The sequence below is a fragment of the Sylvia atricapilla genome, chromosome 10 (genome assembly GCF_009819655.1).
Source record: "Sylvia atricapilla isolate bSylAtr1 chromosome 10, bSylAtr1.pri, whole genome shotgun sequence".
Lineage (NCBI taxonomy): Eukaryota > Metazoa > Chordata > Aves > Passeriformes > Sylviidae > Sylvia > Sylvia atricapilla.
In genome coordinates, this window is record NC_089149.1 from 19,349,303 (window position 1) to 19,366,592 (window position 17,290).

Sequence of the window (17,290 nt, forward strand, 5' to 3'; positions counted from 1 at the left end):
CCAAATGGATGAACTTCATTTAAAAATAACTTGTTTTCAAGGAAGTTCTTGGCCAAATTTGTGAGGGAAAAGGGAAATAAAAGTTTTATAAGCAGTCAGAGCTCTCCTGATCAGTGTAATGGGGTGTGAGCTGAGATTCTGGAGTGGCCCATCTTTTCCTAACCTCTGGAGGCACTTTTCCTGGTTAAGGACCCCAGATGATTCCTGGGTGCACAGATAATTTGCAGGAAGATGCCATATCTTCAATATTAGCAAGAATTTCTTCCTGCAAAGAGTGGTCAGGCATTGGAAGGGGCTGCCGAGGGAGGTTTGGAGTTCCCACCCCTGGAGGTGTTCAAGGAAGGACTGGATGTGGCACTCAGTGCTCTGGGCTGGGTGATGAGGTGGGGATCAGTCACGGGTTACACTCAGTGGTCTCAGAGGTCTTTCCCAACCTGATTGATTCTGGAATTCTGCTGCACAGCTCACAGGTGCCACTGCAGACACTGTTCTCAGAGAACTGGGACATGCTGGTTCCTACCACTTCCAGTGCAAGAAAACTTCTGAAAAGGATTGTGTGTTTTCTCTAAATGCTTTTTGTTCAGAATTCAGTAGAATACTTTGTTCTGATAAGAGCTAACACAGAAAGCCAGAAGATGCAACATGCTGCTACAAGCATCTGGTACCTGCTTATGGCTGTCAGGGGGTTAGTTGCCTTGGTTATTTTGTGATGGAAGCTTTGATGAGAAAGTGAAGTGGGAGGACTCTTAAAATTTACAATGTGTCACTTTTGGGTGATTGTGTGCTGTGAGAAGAGGGAAGGATCTCTCAAGAGACTCAGCACTAGGTATGTACACTTTTAAATTATATATAATCATTTCTGCTTACCAGAGAATCAAAAGGGAAAAAAATGGGGTTTAGAAATGCAGAGTGGGTGCTTCAGCTGTTTCACTTTTCCCCTGTATGCAGGTAAATGGTCAAGCTCTCCCTGAGCACTGTTTGTTTAACAACTAAAAAGAAAGCACTTCATGTCACTCCAAAGAGTAAATATCTGAAGTTATGGATTAACTAAGTTCCAGCAGAGCTCATGGAGGAAGAACAGATCACGCTGATTCCCACTGAATAAAGCAGTAAGTCCTTCAAAAGTATTGTACCCTTTGAGATTTCCAAGTACAGCTTGCTTTAATGGAGAATGAAGCTTGTAAAAAATGTCTAGTGACAAGGGGAGGGTGTCAGGATAGACCAGAAGTGTTCTGGGAGAGCTGCTGATGTACTAAAGGGGACGAGCAAACCAGTCTGGAGAGACTCTAGTGAATGGCCGCTGCAGAGCTGGGGTCAGAGACAGGGCACAGCAGAGCATTCAGCAGGGAAGCTGCTCTCTGAAAAGCAAGTGAGTGAGCTGGCTAAGCTGGATGGGTGGGAACTGTCTGCAGCAGTGTCTTGTGTCACTCTGTAATGTGCTCTTGACACCTGCCTTCTCCTCCTCAGGTGACTCCTGCTGCAGGATGTGGAAGCTCCTCACCGTGCTGCTAGCAGCCTGCTCTTTGTGGGGCTGCTGTACCTCAAGTGAGTGTTCTTTTGAGAGATGGCCTTCAACCTTTCCTGCTCCTCTCTTAGTGAGAGGGAGTGGCTGGAATCGTTCCCATTAAGAAGGTTTGACTTCCTTTAGCAGAGGTTGACAGACAGTGCTGGGGCCATGGCTGCTGCCTGGTCAGAGCCCTGCAAAGCCCCATGAGCTGTCAGAGTACCACAGGGAAGAGGCTGGAGCTTGCTTCTGCAGCACAGCACAGCACAGACAACACATGATGTCTAGGGCAGCCCCTCTTTCTGTACTGGACAGTAGCTGTTGCTCTCATAAGTGTCCTTTGGGAAGCGCCACTGCCAGTTTTAAGCCAGCTCTTTCCTCTGCTTGTGCTTTCATCTTCTTGCTCACAGTATTTTACAGCAGTAAAGATGCAAACCAAGTCCTGAGAATCCAGAAGCGGGCAAACACTTTCCTGGAGGAGCTCAAGCCAGGCTCTGTGGAACGTGAGTGTCGTGAAGAGCGCTGTGACTTTGAGGAGGCCAGTGAGATATTTGAAACCAGGGAAGCAACAGTAAGTTGTCTTTTTTCAAGATGAGTTGGGTACTTATCCTGTCTATTATTTCCTTAAAACAATGCAATCCAGGGCACAGGAGATCATGCTGTCGGTACTGAACATGGATCTGTCCTGAGTCCACGAGTGTAAGCGTGGTTTTGAATGTCAGTGTGTTTCAGTGATTGTCCAGTTAGCCCTCTGTGGGCCACAAAGCTTGGCTACTTAAGCAAATCCCACCTGACCCCACCTGGTGAGGTTTAGGTCCCAGGCAGTTAATTCCAATCCTTGCTTGACCCCATTGGCTATTCTTGCTGCTACTAAGTTTTTCCCAGTCCTTCCAGTCTTTCCCCTTTGTTGTCCATTTGCCAGTCCTGGCTGTTTTTCAGTGGATCTCCCGAGTTTCCCAGTTGTGCCTGACAAACATTTATCACTATGTTCTCTCTCTACATCTCCAAACTCCTGTTTTGAATTAGAGACTATGTTTGCTGTCTGTTGATTCCTGCCCCTTTCCACATGCAATTGTTGTGTTGGGTTGGGCTCTCTGTTGCTATTTTGAGTAGAGTAGGCTCAAAGCATAGGATGACCCAGTCCTTGCTGTCCCTCGGACACCAGAGGAGAGTGGGGCTGTCTTTGGAGTGCCTGTGTTTTGTCTAACTGGCCTGAAGTGAACTTAGGTGACTTACCTGGTAGTAAGTGCCAAGAAAATAGCCTGGAAGCAGAGCAGAGGAGTCTGTGCTTAGCACAGGCAGTACAGGAGGATCACTGGCTGCTTTTCTTGGTTTGTAGTGCCAGTCACTATACTGCCAAGAAGAATGAGACCAGTGTTACTGACCCCAGTGCTGTGTCCTGTTGGCCAAGACCACGAAGCACTTTAAATCCCTCACTTGTTAAAAATGGTTTTCTTGCTGTAATACAAGTTTTGTTTTTCCACAGCTAGAGTTTTGGACCAAGTATGTAGGTAAGTAAAGACTTTCCTAATTGCTTCTCTGTGCTTCCTCAGGAGTTACTAGTACTCAGCCCTCCTCCTGCCATACTGATTCAAATTCTCATTCTCTCTCATAAGGGGTGAGCAGAGGATGTTTTCCTGTTCTATCATTTAAGCACCCTTCCTAAAACACTTGAGGTGCACCCATACCTATCATCAGTCATCTTCCCAGAGTTAAGGAATTGGTGAAAAATGCTTTGATGCTCTAACCATGCCTGACGTGGTCCAGCAGATTACTGCTGCAGCCCTGCCTGCCTCAGGCTTTACTGTTTCCTCCCCTTCTGCCCACTCCACTCATTCTGGAGATGTAATAGAGAACCCAAACTGATGGCCCTGTCTCTGGCCAAGTGCCACAGAAGTGTCACCATTAAGTGCCAGAAACATGGCTGATACTTGGGAATCTGGGGAGGGTCTGTTTGTGTTGATGTTTGATCTGTGAGCTCTGTATGGTTTAGCAACTGAGTTTTCCTACCTGTGTTTCAGATGGAGATCAGTGTGAGAAAAATCCTTGTTCCAATGGCATCTGCAAGGACAATATTGGAACATTTTCCTGCGTCTGTAACAAAGGCTGGGAGGGGGTTTTGTGCGATTATGGTAACACTGCATTTAATCCACTATAAAATAACATCCTTTGTGACAGGCATCTCTGTGTGATAGGGATGGACACTTCAGTCATTGCACAGCAAACTCTTTCTTTACTACTTTCTTTACTAATGTCATTTTTCTCTTGCTTCTTGATGTGGTAAGAGGTTTATCGGTGCTTATCTAAAGCAAAATTTCCTTTGTGTTGCCATAGGAGCATTTTAGAGATATGTCTAAATTTTGGACAATACTGCAAATAACTGTGAAGCAGGGGTTTAGTTTAGAATTGTGAACACAGGGATTATGGTGGGGTTTTTAAATACAGGGGAATACCCAATCCACTGCAAATATTTTATTACTGTGATGATTCCTTCCTTGGACAAAAGCTGGATAGCATATTTAGGGACGAGCATTGTATGTCATGTATCATCAACAGTTTTCACTGTGTGACTTGGCACATAGTGTCAGGGAATTTTCTGTTCTCAAGTCTACCTGACAGTAATCTGTTTCCTCCCCACTGCCTGATTCACCCAGGTCTGTTTGCTGTCTAGTGGCCTGAGTGTCATTGAAACCCACAACTGTCATTCCAAATCCATTGACAGATGTTACCCACTTGAAGCACGATGTCACTTTGCCACCTTACCTTTCTGTGACTCTGACTTCCCAACTCCACGTCTCTCTTGCTGTTTGCTTTTCCCACAGAGGTCAAATACAGCAACTGTTCCATAGATAACGGGGGCTGTGAGCATTTCTGCAGGGAGGACCCTGCTGAGCAGCATCGCTTGTGCAGCTGCGCGTCGGGCTATCGGCTCAAGGATGACCACACCACGTGTGTGCCTGTAGGTAAGAGCAGGGTGTTTGTAGTCCAGCTTTGACTGAGGATTATTCAGACTGATGTAAAAGACTTTTAGGGGAGATTTGCCTGTGGTGCACTTTGTACTCATTTTCAAAACATCTGTTCCATGAAGACTAACTCTGCCTGCATTTCCTAGCTTCATACTCATTTTATAGCCCTTAACCCATGTTTGCCTCATGGAGACATAGAGGGGAATCAGGAGACTGCCTCCTCTGCCAAGCATTGAGGGACTTCCATGACGCCTCTGAACAATATTGCCTAAGTTAGACAGAAGAAATCCTCTAGAAAGAGGATTGGATGATCTAGGTTTTGCTAATTAACTTCTCTGCATTTTCTGCAGTGGAATTCCCCTGTGGAAGAGTGAAGTCAGACTCCATTGAAGCCAAAGCAGACTTCAATATTCGGCTCATTGATGGAACAGCTGGAAGGAGGGGAGGCAGCCCTTGGCAGGTGAGGAGAAAGAGATTCTTTGCCACAAATAGTTCAGACTCTTCCTGAACTGCTCTGCCTGCCTCTCTGTTCCAGAAAGTCTCTTGCATTGTTACTGGTGGTGTTGTATGAAGCTAAGATTCCTGTAGCTTTTTCAAAAGCATCCCAAAGGTTGGAGTTGCAGGAGAAAATAATTCAGTATCTATGAAGATTCTTGACCTTGTTGCTGTTGCCAGGTTTTTGACCTTACTGTGTCAACACTGCCAAGAGACAGGATGGTGATGGCACTCACCTGCTCTATTGTTCCATCCTGGGGAACTCATGGTGTGTGATGTGTGCTTCAGCTCCTGCAACAAGCTTCTAGTGGGAGGTGATCTTCCTGCCATTTCTTATAAGCCTTGTCTGTCATAAATTCAAGTTAGCAGATTCAATCAGCAAAATATGCCATGGCAGGTTGGGTTATCACAGAGAAAAGGGAGACTCAAAGAGCTTACCATGGAACTAATGAATGCAAATAATTAGAGCCTGGTTCCTTTTGATATTAAAGGGCCTTTTATACCATAGCAGAGCTGCAGCCTGAGATGATGTGCTATCTCTGGTGTGGGACACACCCCTCGTTTGTGCTCTTTCAAAGCTTTGAGTACAAAGTGCTTCTTTGCAGTGACCACCATCACGCCATGCTGATTTGGATGAAGCCAGCCCTCATTCAGGAAGAACATTCAAACCTTTTTTTTAGGTGTTTCACAGAGGCTCTATTCATAGAGATTTTGTCCCCCTGCAGAGCTTTGGATTCAGTGAATGTGACATGCTTTGGTGCTTGATAAGTCTGGGTATTTGGCAGCATCCAAGAAGAATGAGTAAAGTATTCTGTGAGCTGTGCTCCATGCAGTGTCACACCTCCCTTGTCTTGTTTCAGATTATGCTGCAAAATACCAAAGGGAAGTTTCTGTGTGGGGGTGTTCTCATCCATCCAGCTTGGGTCCTAACAGCAGCACACTGCCTCGAGGAACACAAGGGGTTCAGAGTTAAACTTGGTATGGAAAATCACCTGTCCCTGTGGTTTTTTAATATAACTGCTTTAATTCCTAACATTTATCATCTCAGAGAGAAGGCTAGCAGGTTCTGAAGATAAAAGTCCTTGGCTGTAGGAGCAGCCTGTCTAGGCAGTATTTAATATGCACCTTAGCTTAAAACAAAGTTCAGTAAAAATCTGATTTAATTTGAGCCATTATCAACCTTACTCTGGAATTGAGCTGATGTCTTCTGAGCACTGCTGCTGGTCTATAAGGTAGAAGCACTTGGTCTCTTCTGCCTGTGTTTTTCTGGTGATGAAATTATTTAAAGCCATCCCAATACTGAAAAAAAGTCTTGATCCCAGAAGGATCAAGGATCTCTTCCTGCCTTTTCATGTATTTAAACACTGTTACTTAAGAGTGTTACAAGACATCAGAGCAGTTTCAGCCATCTGCTCAGGCCCTGTGTGAACTGTCCATTGTCTGTCTGCTGAGGAGTAAGAAGAGAAACTCAGAAATAAATGGTCTGGAAGACCAAGATCCAAAGCTGGATTTAAGGGATCTTTTGAGACTCTATTTCTGTAACTACTGTGGCTTGTAAGTCCCTATGCTTTTTGACACTCCTTACAGGAGAAAACTTGCAAGACATCATTATAGCCTGCCAGAAAACCTCGCTCTTCTGCCTTTCCTATTGCAATGTATCATAAATGACTTCCTGCTTTTCTAGCCCTTTTCAACATAGTTTCTTGCTTGCTATTCCATAACTGCTTGGCCCATAAAGTAGTCATGATCATGTAGCACAGATAGCAACTGAGGAGTCTTAAGCAGTGAAAATATTCCTTAAAATACAGATGTAGGATTTCAGAAAGGAATAATCTTACCTATCAGTCAACTTTATCTTACAAATCCTGACATTCAGCCATCCAGGCCCTGGCTATGTGGCATAAAGCTCATGTTCTGTTGTAAATGTCCTGCTTTGTGGTGTGCTTGCTCTCCCAGCTTTTAATGCTGGCTCCAAGAAGGTTGTTTTCCTCCTGAAGATGACTCACATTGTACAAGGGTACTGAAATATGAACACTACAGGGCAATTTGGTTTCTCAGCTGATGACCAGAGCTCTTTAGGTATTCATGATTTCCATAAACATGAGAAGTTTAGAGATTTGTCCATCTGTTAAGAACACTTATGACATAAAGCAGTTGTATTACAAGAGAAGTAAAACCACAGAGTGTAGTCCTAATGCCCAGTGTAATCCAGATGCTTTGGTCTTCAAAGTAAAGGAAGCTTTGACAGCATCTGTCATCTTGTTTGCTCTTCCAGGTAAATTCCGTTTCCGTTTCGAAGCAGATGAGCAAACCATTTGGGCTGATAAATGGGTGATCCACGAAAATTACAGCAAGGAGACCTCAGATAATGACATAGCCATGCTGCACTTGGCTGAGCATGTGATGTATTACAAATACGCGCTCCCCATCTGCCTTCCCACCCGCAACCTGGCAGAGCAGGAGCTGATGAGGAGTGGGAAGCGGGCGGTGGTGACGGGCTGGGGCAGCACGAGCGAGCGTAACAGCAGCTATGCTGCTTCCCTCAGGTACATCGAAATCCCCATCGTGCCCCACAACGAGTGTGCCCAGGCCATGAGCTTCCATGTCTCTGACAACATGCTGTGTGCTGGGAGCCTGGGGGACAGGAAAGATTCCTGCAGTGGGGACAGCGGAGGCCCAATGTTCACTAGATATAAGGATACCTGGTTTTTGATAGGACTGGTGAGCTGGGGTGAAGGCTGTGGAAGAAGGGAGAAGTTTGGAGTCTACACTAAGGTTAGTCAGTACCTTGAGTGGATCCAGCACCACATAGATAGGTCAGCTCCTTTGAAGGGTTGATTCTGATCCAGAGTCTGGAATGTTGTGGCTCTGTGGCAGTGACAGTATGTGGTGTAATGTACTGTCAGATCTTCAGTATTAAATGTTGAGTATGTGTTAACCTTGTGTACTGTTTTCCTTGGTATCTATTTTTTTCCCCTTTTTTTTTCTTGTTTACATTGGTTTGTTGCAGGTTATCTTGTTTATTTGTGGCATGGTCCTACTTCGGCCTTACAGGCAAGAAAATATCCTCTGTTAGCTGAGATGCTGTACATACAGCATTGTAGAAAATAAGCTTGTCCATGGTCAGACAACTCCATCTTTGCAATAAAAATGTCAGTTGTGTAAAATGTCTGAACTGGTTGGGATGGAGGCAGGAGGAGACAGAGAAAAGTATTTTGCAAATGACCCTGGAGATGTAGATGTGTCATTTCAGCTGTACTGCAAGAAATCACTCACAGTAACTGTTTTGTTTTGCTCAGTATTTGTATAATTTTCTTTCAACCCCTGAAATTTTTGTTACATCATTACTATCTCCAGTTCTTCACACCCTACTCCAGTGTTCACAGATTGTTGATTCAGCAACTGACTGGAACTTATCTGAATTTCCCATTCTTTTCACACCTGATGCCTGATTTTACCCTCCCAAATTTCCTTAAAAGGGAATGGGAGCTCTTGGGTATTATTCACAAAACAAAAACAAAACAAAAAAAACCCACTCCAAAACCAAAAATAAAACCAAAACCAGAAAAAAATGCCAACCAACCAAATTTTATTCCAAGATTTTGCAGACTCTATTTATCTGTAACTCTTCTAGTTAACAAGCAAGCAAACACTTCTGTTTATCCCTGTTCTGGTGTACAGAATGGGCTGCACGCGGTGCATTGCCAATGCTTTAATGGATAAATGCATGTTTGTTTGCATCTGTCTGTGTATATCAGTAAATAAAATAAAGACATACTAATAAGTCCATAGGAAGGAGCAATATCACAATCAAGTGAAGTTTAATATCACAATTTATACTTGTTTCTAATCTTAGTACTTGAGACTTGTAAAACATAATTAATCTTGTAGAAAGAAAAAGGAAAACTGTCTCTGCTGTAGTGATGTGTTTCCAACATCTCAGTGGGCTTGGATGCATGTTTGGATCAGTGAAGAACTTCAGTCTGCTCTTGTGATGAGACTGTTAAACGAAACAACCCCAGGTACAACAAAATTTTATTAGTTTGTAAGAAATTTAATATGATATCAGCAAGGAGGCTTAACACTCCTTAAATTCCCTCAGAAGCTGCTTTTGTGCTTATTATCCAAGTGAGGATTTTGAGTCATGCACTGAAGAAGTAGCAGTCAAGCCAAGGGTTTCTGTGTCATTTGCTGGCTCTGTCCCTCTCCTCCTCTTTTTGCCTTGGGACAGGATTCAGGGATGGATGAATGTTAAGGAAGGCTGCTTTGAACAGCAGCCTTCCCACCAGGCCTGCACTGGGAAGAGGGAACCTGTAACACTGACTTGCAGGGAAAAGTTGTGTTCAAAGCCAGTAAAACACAGGTCTGAGTAATGGCAGAAATTGTAATGTCAGAATGGCTGTGACTGTGACAGGGCAATATTTGCCTGCCTGCAGGTGACTGCTGTGGATCTTCCTGCACACTCCCAGCTCTGCATATTTCAGCAGATGTTTACAGAGCAGCTTGTGTGTTTTCCAAATCTGTTGGTCTTACCTGCTGGAAGGTGATGGAGTGTCAGAAATCTACTCTCAAAATTTCCATATTTATCCTGGGAATATTTTGTTGCAAAAAGTGGCTTTTATTACTGAAGTATATTTTTAAAGACCTGTGATTCTCTTTTTAATGCACCTGTGTTTATGTGTGGAAACACATATGCAATTTTCTTCTGCTTTTGGGTTTCTAATGTGTTTCACAGAATCCAGGTTGTCTCTCCTCTGTCAATATTTGTGATGGCTTAATGATCAACCTCTTGACCTCATGGCTGTTCCTGGTGTACATCCAAATCTCTTTCCTGTCTTTCTCTTAAAAAAAAAATAAAGAAAAAAGTGAGTATAGTTGCATGGTTCTGTAAAAGATGAACTCACTCTGGATCCTGTGTTTTTGAAAACAAGCTGCAGGCAGCAGAGGGGTGCATGCTCTGGAATCCTGGGGAATCATTCAGCATGGGGAGGTAATGCCAAGAAATCCAAACTTCTGTCTTGTAACTGTGACTCCCAGGTCAGTGGTGGTTGGTGCAGATGATCTTACTTGCCCAGACCATCAAGAATTGCCCAGTGGCTGCTGAGACTGCTGGAGCTCATGGCTGGTTGTGTATCTGCCCTTGGCACAAGAGCCAGCACAGCGGGGACTGGGCTGTGGCTGAGAGTGGCACCTGCTCCTTTGGAGTCTGGCCCCTGCTCCCCATGACTTTTCCGTAGGGGCTCTGGCTCAGATCCTGCACCACAGCCTGGGCTGGCTCAGTCTTCACCTGTGAGGATTCCTGTCGGGGTGCCTTGGACAGAAACAAGGTCAGAATGAACTGGGGAGATTCTGATTTCTTTGTCCCTGCTCTTGTCCTCTTGCTTCTACTTCATCTTTGTTGCCTCTTTTGGCCATTCCTCCCTTAATTTCCTGACAGCAGTAGCTTCAGGCATTGCAGGAGGCGGGCAGGTTTAGTGAAGTGAAGCTGAGATGAACTAAATGTAAAACTGACACTTCAATATTTCTCTTAATGGTGTCTGTCCTGTTGTGCCTATGGTAGCACCTGGAAAACTCTGGGTCTTTGTTACAAAATATCAACATAATAATTGCTGTGTATCAAGAAGGTTAAGCAGAAGAATATAACCATCCTCCACAGAAGAAGCAGCAATACTCAAGAGTCTTGTGGAATAAAAAATTATTTCTGCACTTACCTACAGGCCTCAGTAGTGGCTCATTTAATTCACTGAAAGAAAGCTTAAACTATTGGTATCTTTTGCTGGAACACAGGTTAATTCTATTGTCCTTTGGGCTGTTTGTGTAAATTTCCACTCTCCCTATTTATACACTCCACTGAATACCTGTCCCACTGTGACTGTAACGATGCTGCTGCTTTGTCTCCTTGTACCAACTGTTCAATTGTGCTCTTCTAGTGTTTATGAGAAAAGACAAAGCCCACGAGGTGCTCGGAGTCCACTTCAGAGAAGAGGTTTGTCCAGGGAACCTGGACAGAGAATGCAATGAGGAAAAGTGTTCGTTTGAAGAGGCTAAGCAGATCTTCCATTCACAGGAGAAAACGGTGAGAAACACTATACCTTGTTTCTTCTCCATAGGTTTAAATCCATGTAGTACAAATCCCTGTAACAGTGATGGAGCGTGCAAAATAAGACACTACAATTACTTTTGTATCTGCCCCCCAAATTTGGAGGACACAACTGTGAGTACAGGAGCAGACACATTGACATTCACTGTGAAGGAAGGATGACATGTGGTCATCTCCCATCTGCTTTCAAGAAGTGACAGAGATTTATCACTTTAGAGGGTAACAACTCTAGTAACTCCTGCCATGGATGTCTGCACTGGAGATCAGTCATGGGGAAGCTCTTTTATAGAGTCAATCATCAAACAAATAAGACAGAGCTTACTGTAACAAAAAAAAAAAAAAATTGTGTTGTAATATATTAATAATGGGAAAGGAAGGAGAAAAACTGCCTTCTCAGATTTTAATCCTCTGAAAGGCTGTATCCAGTTTGCAAACTGAGGCATGAAATAATAGCAAAAGACAAACTAATGTGGGAACTATGAATCATAAGTAATTTTTTTCCTCCAAGTGTCAAGTTTTTCTTTGTACAGTGAAGCAATTAAACGTCTTTATTTGTAATGTAACAATGAATAAAAATCTCTGTCAGTTTGTCAGAGAATTTGCTTTGAAATGTCCCGTGCTTTAAACCTGCCTTGATATAAAAGACAAGGTGTGCAGATGGATCAAACCCAGATATATTTAGAAATGTTTGCTCTTCTAGGCCTTTACTTGCCCCCGTTCCACAGGCAGAAAGGCCCTGAGCCCAGCTGTGTTCTCAGGACAAAGTTGGCAAATAGGAGAAGAGTCGAAACAGAACAACAAACATGAAGTCTGGTTTGCTGCAACTCAGCGTGAGTTTCTGGAACTGTAAGAGGTGGTTCCTTCTGTTTCCGTGTGAGATTCCAGCAGATGTTTTCCTATTTTCCTTGATGCAGTGGTAGCTCTGGGAGCTGCCTGGGGCCCGTGTGCTGCTGGGACCGCGCCGTGCCGGTTTTTTCCCGGCAGAAAGGTTGGTACAAGCACGGCGGCTGCTGGCAGTACTGCAGGGACAGCGACAGCGCCTTCCACGTGGTGTCGTGTGTTCCTGCGTCAGGGGCCACGCCCTGCCCGAGGATGGGAAGGGATGAGCTCAGGCAGGTAAAGCAGAGGGGGCTCCAGTTACCTCGAAGGGCAGGTTGGCAGGCAGCGACTTCTTCACTAATAGCAGAACTGCAGACGCTGCAGCTGCTGTATCTTGCATTTAATGTGTGAAAACATGTGTCTTATTTATAATGTTTATTTCTTTTAAATGTTAAGGTTCCTCACTTTCAGGTGTCTGTAATCCAGTGCCCCTGTGAGCTTGTACTGGGTCAAAGAGCAGCAGGACAGTCAGTTCTGGATCTGTTCCTTCTGCATCCAAGCAGACTGAAAGGAGTCATGATGCTGAGGTGTCAGTGAGAGGTAAGGGGTCAGGACAGGGGCTTTAAGACTGGTTGTTAAGGCAGGCAGAAGGGAGCACTGGGCTTGCATTCTGTCCTGAAGAGAGCCCTGAGCAGGCTGCTCCTGGCTGATGCCAGTGACTCGGAGAAGGCACAGCCATGGGCTCATTTCTGGGCAACGAGCTCTGCACAGCTCAGTTGGGTGGTGGCCAATGGGCTGTTGAACATCACATGTCAGAATTGTCCCTGGGCTCTTACTGGAAAGTTGCGTTCCATCCTTGAACAGGAAATGCACTGCATTGATTTCAACATGACACCACATACCCTAAGCTCAAGTCTTCGTGTCATTCCTCCCTCCAGCACCATATTTCCCTGTGGCCTGATCAAAGCCAGGTGGGCTCTGGAGGAACAGCAGCTGAGGCTGAAATGGCTTGGCAGGAGCCAGTGGGAGCACAAGGATGTTTTGTCCAGGTGGAATGGGAGCACAGAGCTGGAACATGGTGGTGTTGGGGAAAAGGAGACTTCAAAGGATGCTTTTGGACAGAGTGTGTGCACAAAGGGTGACACTGAACAAATGGGATGGCAGGAGATGTTTTCAGCTGGAACAAGACACTGGTGGGCTCTGTGACCCAGAAGCCACTGTGGGATAGTGCTGTGGGGCAAGAGCTTGATGTCCCTGAGCACCATGAGGCTGTGGAGGAGACCTCCAGGCCTGGGAGGCCCAGGGTGAGCCAAGCCTGGGTCCTGCAGGGCACAACAAGACCACAGCACCTGCAGCCAGGCAGGAAGGAACAGTGAGAAATGCAACAGGGCAAAACCAACAATGGGAGAGCTCTGGTGGGAATGGAACTGGGGCTGTTCAATGTGGGAATGAAGGGCTGCATCAGGGCAGTGACTGGGGAGATGTTTTGGACACACCCCAGCCCACCCAGACAAACGTCAGCTCTACTTTGGAGCGGTATGACTCCAGAGTAATGGGAGGAACACTGCATCATCGTGGACATTGCCCCTGGCAGTAATACTTTATTTCCAGTCTCACCATAAACACCACACCTAAAGGCTTTTTTTACTTTATTGTCACTGAGCAGAGTTCATCAAGCTATTATGAAGTTGTTTTTTCAGGTCAAGAGGAATGGAACCACACATTTCTCAGTCTTCTGCAGGACTTTTTGATAATAGGGACCTTAAATACCTTTATCTATCTTCCCGTCTTGCTTTTGAATTGGAATACTCCTCTATTAAGTCAGTCATACCATCTGTTCTGTCATTCAGGTTGTGTCTGCATGTCGCTGGGGAAAAGCCAGGTGGCTTTGCCTTCTTTTGGAAGGCTGGTAATTTTCAGAAGGCAATTTCCATGGCCAGCTGAGGTTCCTTTAGAATGCTGACCATGGTACGGGAGGTAAAACTGAGGATGCAAAGGTGAAGGCATGTGCATGTGGCAAACAGAAGTCTTTGTTTCCATTGTCTTGTGTTGGATTTTAAATCTTGGTTTGGGGTGGTTTTTTGTGCATGTCCTTATTTGTTACTAATTTTCACTCTATTGTCTCTAGTCAGTGTCCTAATGCTGTGGAGGGGGGCTTGTGCACAGAAATTCTCATAAGAACCCCTCATGTTACCCTCAGTCTGTTTTGCTGCTATCGTACAAGTGGATCTCCCCATTTCACACATCAGGAGGTATTTACAGGTAGAAAAATCAGAGGCTGAGTGGACTGTACATTCATTGTGCACTTTGACAAGTGAAAATGTCACTATTAGCAAATTTTAGGGCTTTCCACCCACCTCATTGTGGGATGTTGTTTGAATGCTGCCCAACTTCTACGTTTTCTACTTGAAATGAAGTGTTACCATCAAGGAAGTTGAGGAAGTTTTAAATTTTCATTACAGCAGGTAATTTGTAATTTAATCTTGTATATATATATAGATATACATATGTATATCTATATATATTCATTCTAATTTTTTAAGAGCTTTGTAAACCCTTTGCATTCTAGTTCTTTCTAACCTCAGACAGCATTTTCTGGCAATTGTTCTTTGCTACTTTTCAGTTTTTATTTCTAGCACTACTGAACAGAATTAAACCATCAACAGTATATAGAATCAAATCAAAATGGGTCATGTAAAACTCCAGCAGCTGGACCATAGTAGGAGGGCAGACTGGCACACCCCTTTCCACTGTTACTGACTTCACTGGAGGCACAGAGTACCAACATTTATGCTTTTTCTTCAGTTCAACACATAAATTAACAGGTCTAGGGAGTTTAACTGAAGAGATGCTGCGGCAGTGACGGAGCTTATAACTTTGAACAGACAACACAAACATCAAAGACAGAGCAGCAAGTTTTAACTAGTCCATTTGCTACTGTGTAAATGATTACAAACTTTATTATAAGAGTCCCAGAAACACCTTGTGTTTCTGTTCCCGGCGTCCAAAACTTTTCAAACCTCATGAAAAAATCACAGTCACTAGTTCCTTCAGAAGAATGCCAGCCACTGCAGCAGGCAATTGATTTGAGTTTGTGAAGATTAGTTCCTGCTCCCTTGTCGCAGCAGTGCAATCATTTTATTACTGTTTTCACCCCACCTGTGCTCGGTACGCTGGCTGTTCCCACCAGCCGTGTTCCTTACACGGGTCGGGCCTGCAGTGCCTGCGGCAGTGTGCGAGAGCCCGGTCCCGCCCTGGTGCCGGGCTCTGCCCCTCCCCTCCCGCGGGTATTGCTCCGAACAGCCTCTGCGGCCGGCCTCGACCTCATCAGCCCCCAACACCCCGGGGGAGCGCAACTGTGCTTTATGTGACACAGCAAGGCAGGGCTGAGACAAGCCCAGCCTCTCTGGGATTTAGGGAGCGTGTCATGGCCCTGGTACCACTGCTGAGGGGCTCCAGTTGATCCCTTTTGTTTTCACTGAGAACCTGGGAGAAATAAAGCACACACCCGTTTTGGCAAACTCAGTGTGCACAAAGACCGGGCACATCTCGGGGACACTTCAGCATGAAAAGTTTCTCCAGGGGACAGTTTGAATTTTGGGGTTCAATTAACCTTAAAATAGTTTCTTCATGTCCTGCCTCTTCCACTAAGTCTGTAACTGCCTCAGTGCACAAAGCTCCTCTCCCCAGCTCCAGCTCCAGGAACTGGACCTGTTGTAGCAGGAATGCTGCAGCAAACACAGTTCTGTGCTTGAATCCTCGAGGAGAGGAATGTGCAGGAGGACCAAACAGTGTTCCAGCACGGGGCACCTGACAGGAAACAATTCTCCAGCCTTAGACACTGCTACAGCTTTATGCTGATGTCAGGTTCCTGAGGGGAAAACATACACTTGCATGGAAGTTCAGACACAACAGTGCTTACTAAAAATAACAGTATTTATGGGAATAATCTCATGGTATGTCAGCATACAGGCTCCAGCTCTGTCTTGCCTCTAAAGGGCACCTGGAGAGTTTGGACTGCAGGATCACAAGCCTGCAGCATCAGAAATCATTGCACAAGCAGGGTTTGGTTTGCGCTGTACTGCCTTGGAACTAAGGATCAAAGCATTATAATCCCGTAACCTTCTTGTTCCCTGTGACAGTATCACCGAGGCTGTTTAGTTTGCTTAATGTTTTAACTCGTCCTGATTGCAGGAGACTTTGACAAATACCAGAGATTTCAAGAACAGGAGATTGCTGTGGAATGGAGCTGGTTGTACCCCCATCAAAATTCCAACAACTACAATAGTGACATTTCCTTGCTCTACTTAACAGCGCTGCTGTTTTGAATGAGTATGTGATTCCCATCTGCCTGCCCAGCCCTAACCCAGCTGCACTGCTCTCCAAAGAGGGGAGAGTGCGGATGGTCACTGGTTACGGAGCCACACACCAGAAGGGCTCCACCCTGTGCTTCTTCATGAGGGTGTGGCTGCCATCGGGCCGCGGCCAGGCTGCTCACTGACGGCCTGTTCTGTGTGGGGCCCACACAGAACACGCCTCCTTCGAGGAGGACAGCAGGAGGCCCTTCACTGTGTCCCACCGCAACACTTTGTTCCTCCTAGGCACTGGCAGCTGGGGTGACGCTGTGCCAAGAAAGGGAAGTACGGTGTATACACCTCAGTATCCAACTACAGCCCCTGGATCAAAAGTGTGGTTCAAAGCGTAGCAGATTTGGAAAACTTTTCTTATCACCACTAAGAACATGATCACTTCCATTATTACAATGTTTCAATCTATGACACTATGGCCACTCCATCCTTAATGCTGTAGAATCAACTTACCCTCAAAGAAAATCTAAAATGCTCATTTAAACTCAAATAGCTCATTTAAGTACTGTAGTTGTGTATAATAAAGGACTATCTGCAAGTAACACAGGAGGAGATAGCTCTTCTTAATGTGAATCAGGGAAAGTCTTTTGTTTTAGAGAAAGTGGTTTCCACTCTCTCAGCCCACCAGCGTTATGGCACAGAGGGCCACAGCCCTGTGTGAATTCAGTGCTCACAGAAGGCAGCGCACTTGCAGTACCATATCCATCAAGAGAAAATACTGAACACACAGAGGGAGCTCTGAAGTTCTGGGACCAAGTATAACCTCAAGTACAAGTCAGTCACAGATTTGTATTTACAAATCTGTATTTGTAAGCAAATTTGTATTATAGATTAAAATTACAGATGTTTTTCAATACAAAAACAGTGTCTGGAATTGTGGGTAAACCGAGCGGGAACTGACCTAGCTGCAGGCTAAAAGGATTTTGTGGTAGGCGTCTAACACTTGATCTTTGTGTTTCATGTTGAAAGAAGTTTTGATTTTGTGGTTACTGCATTCTATACATACCTGGAGAAAGCAGGAGGAGAGCTCTTTAGTGCC

The 17,290-nt window shown here is 44.9% G+C and overlaps 2 protein-coding genes and 1 pseudogene across 3 annotated transcripts; all 3 read left to right on the forward strand.

Annotated features, from left to right (window-relative positions):
• The first annotated feature begins 911 nt into the window (after positions 1-911).
• PROC (protein C, inactivator of coagulation factors Va and VIIIa) lies at positions 912-7,903 on the forward strand. Of its 2 annotated transcripts, none has more exons than XM_066326235.1 (9): positions 912-1,109; positions 1,468-1,545; positions 1,915-2,075; positions 2,991-3,015; positions 3,526-3,636; positions 4,327-4,467; positions 4,821-4,930; positions 5,826-5,943; positions 7,241-7,903. In XM_066326235.1, exons 2-9 carry the CDS (start codon positions 1,485-1,487, stop codon positions 7,801-7,803), a joined length of 1,290 nt encoding a protein of 429 aa, XP_066182332.1. In that variant the 5' UTR covers positions 912-1,109; positions 1,468-1,484; the 3' UTR covers positions 7,804-7,903. The 2 variants fall into 2 exon arrangements, with proteins under 2 accessions (XP_066182332.1, XP_066182333.1); XM_066326236.1 differs by lacking the exon at positions 912-1,109 and adding an exon at positions 1,204-1,369.
• A 3,355-nt stretch (positions 7,904-11,258) lies between these two features.
• LOC136365621 (uncharacterized) lies at positions 11,259-14,364 on the forward strand. Its single transcript, XM_066326237.1, is given in 3 exon segments — positions 11,259-13,034; positions 13,037-13,183; positions 13,186-14,364. Coding segments are annotated over 3 exon segments (726 nt in total). The 5' UTR covers positions 11,259-12,751; the 3' UTR covers positions 13,482-14,364.
• Positions 14,365-16,062: 1,698 nt separating this feature from the next.
• LOC136365810 (venom prothrombin activator nigrarin-D-like) lies at positions 16,063-16,837 on the forward strand (annotated as a pseudogene).
• Positions 16,838-17,290: the final 453 nt, after the last annotated feature.

Bases quoted from the DNA above. Each gene is read 5' to 3' on its own strand.
- PROC (XM_066326235.1), top strand. From the start codon at position 1,485: ATGTGGAAGCTCCTCACCGTGCTGCTAGCAGCCTGCTCTTTGTGGGGC. The intron at 2,076-2,990 runs GTAAGTTGTCTT...GTTTTTCCACAG, and splicing joins TTGAAACCAGGGAAGCAACA to CTAGAGTTTTGGACCAAGTA. The intron at 4,468-4,820 runs GTAAGAGCAGGG...CATTTTCTGCAG, and splicing joins CACCACGTGTGTGCCTGTAG to TGGAATTCCCCTGTGGAAGA.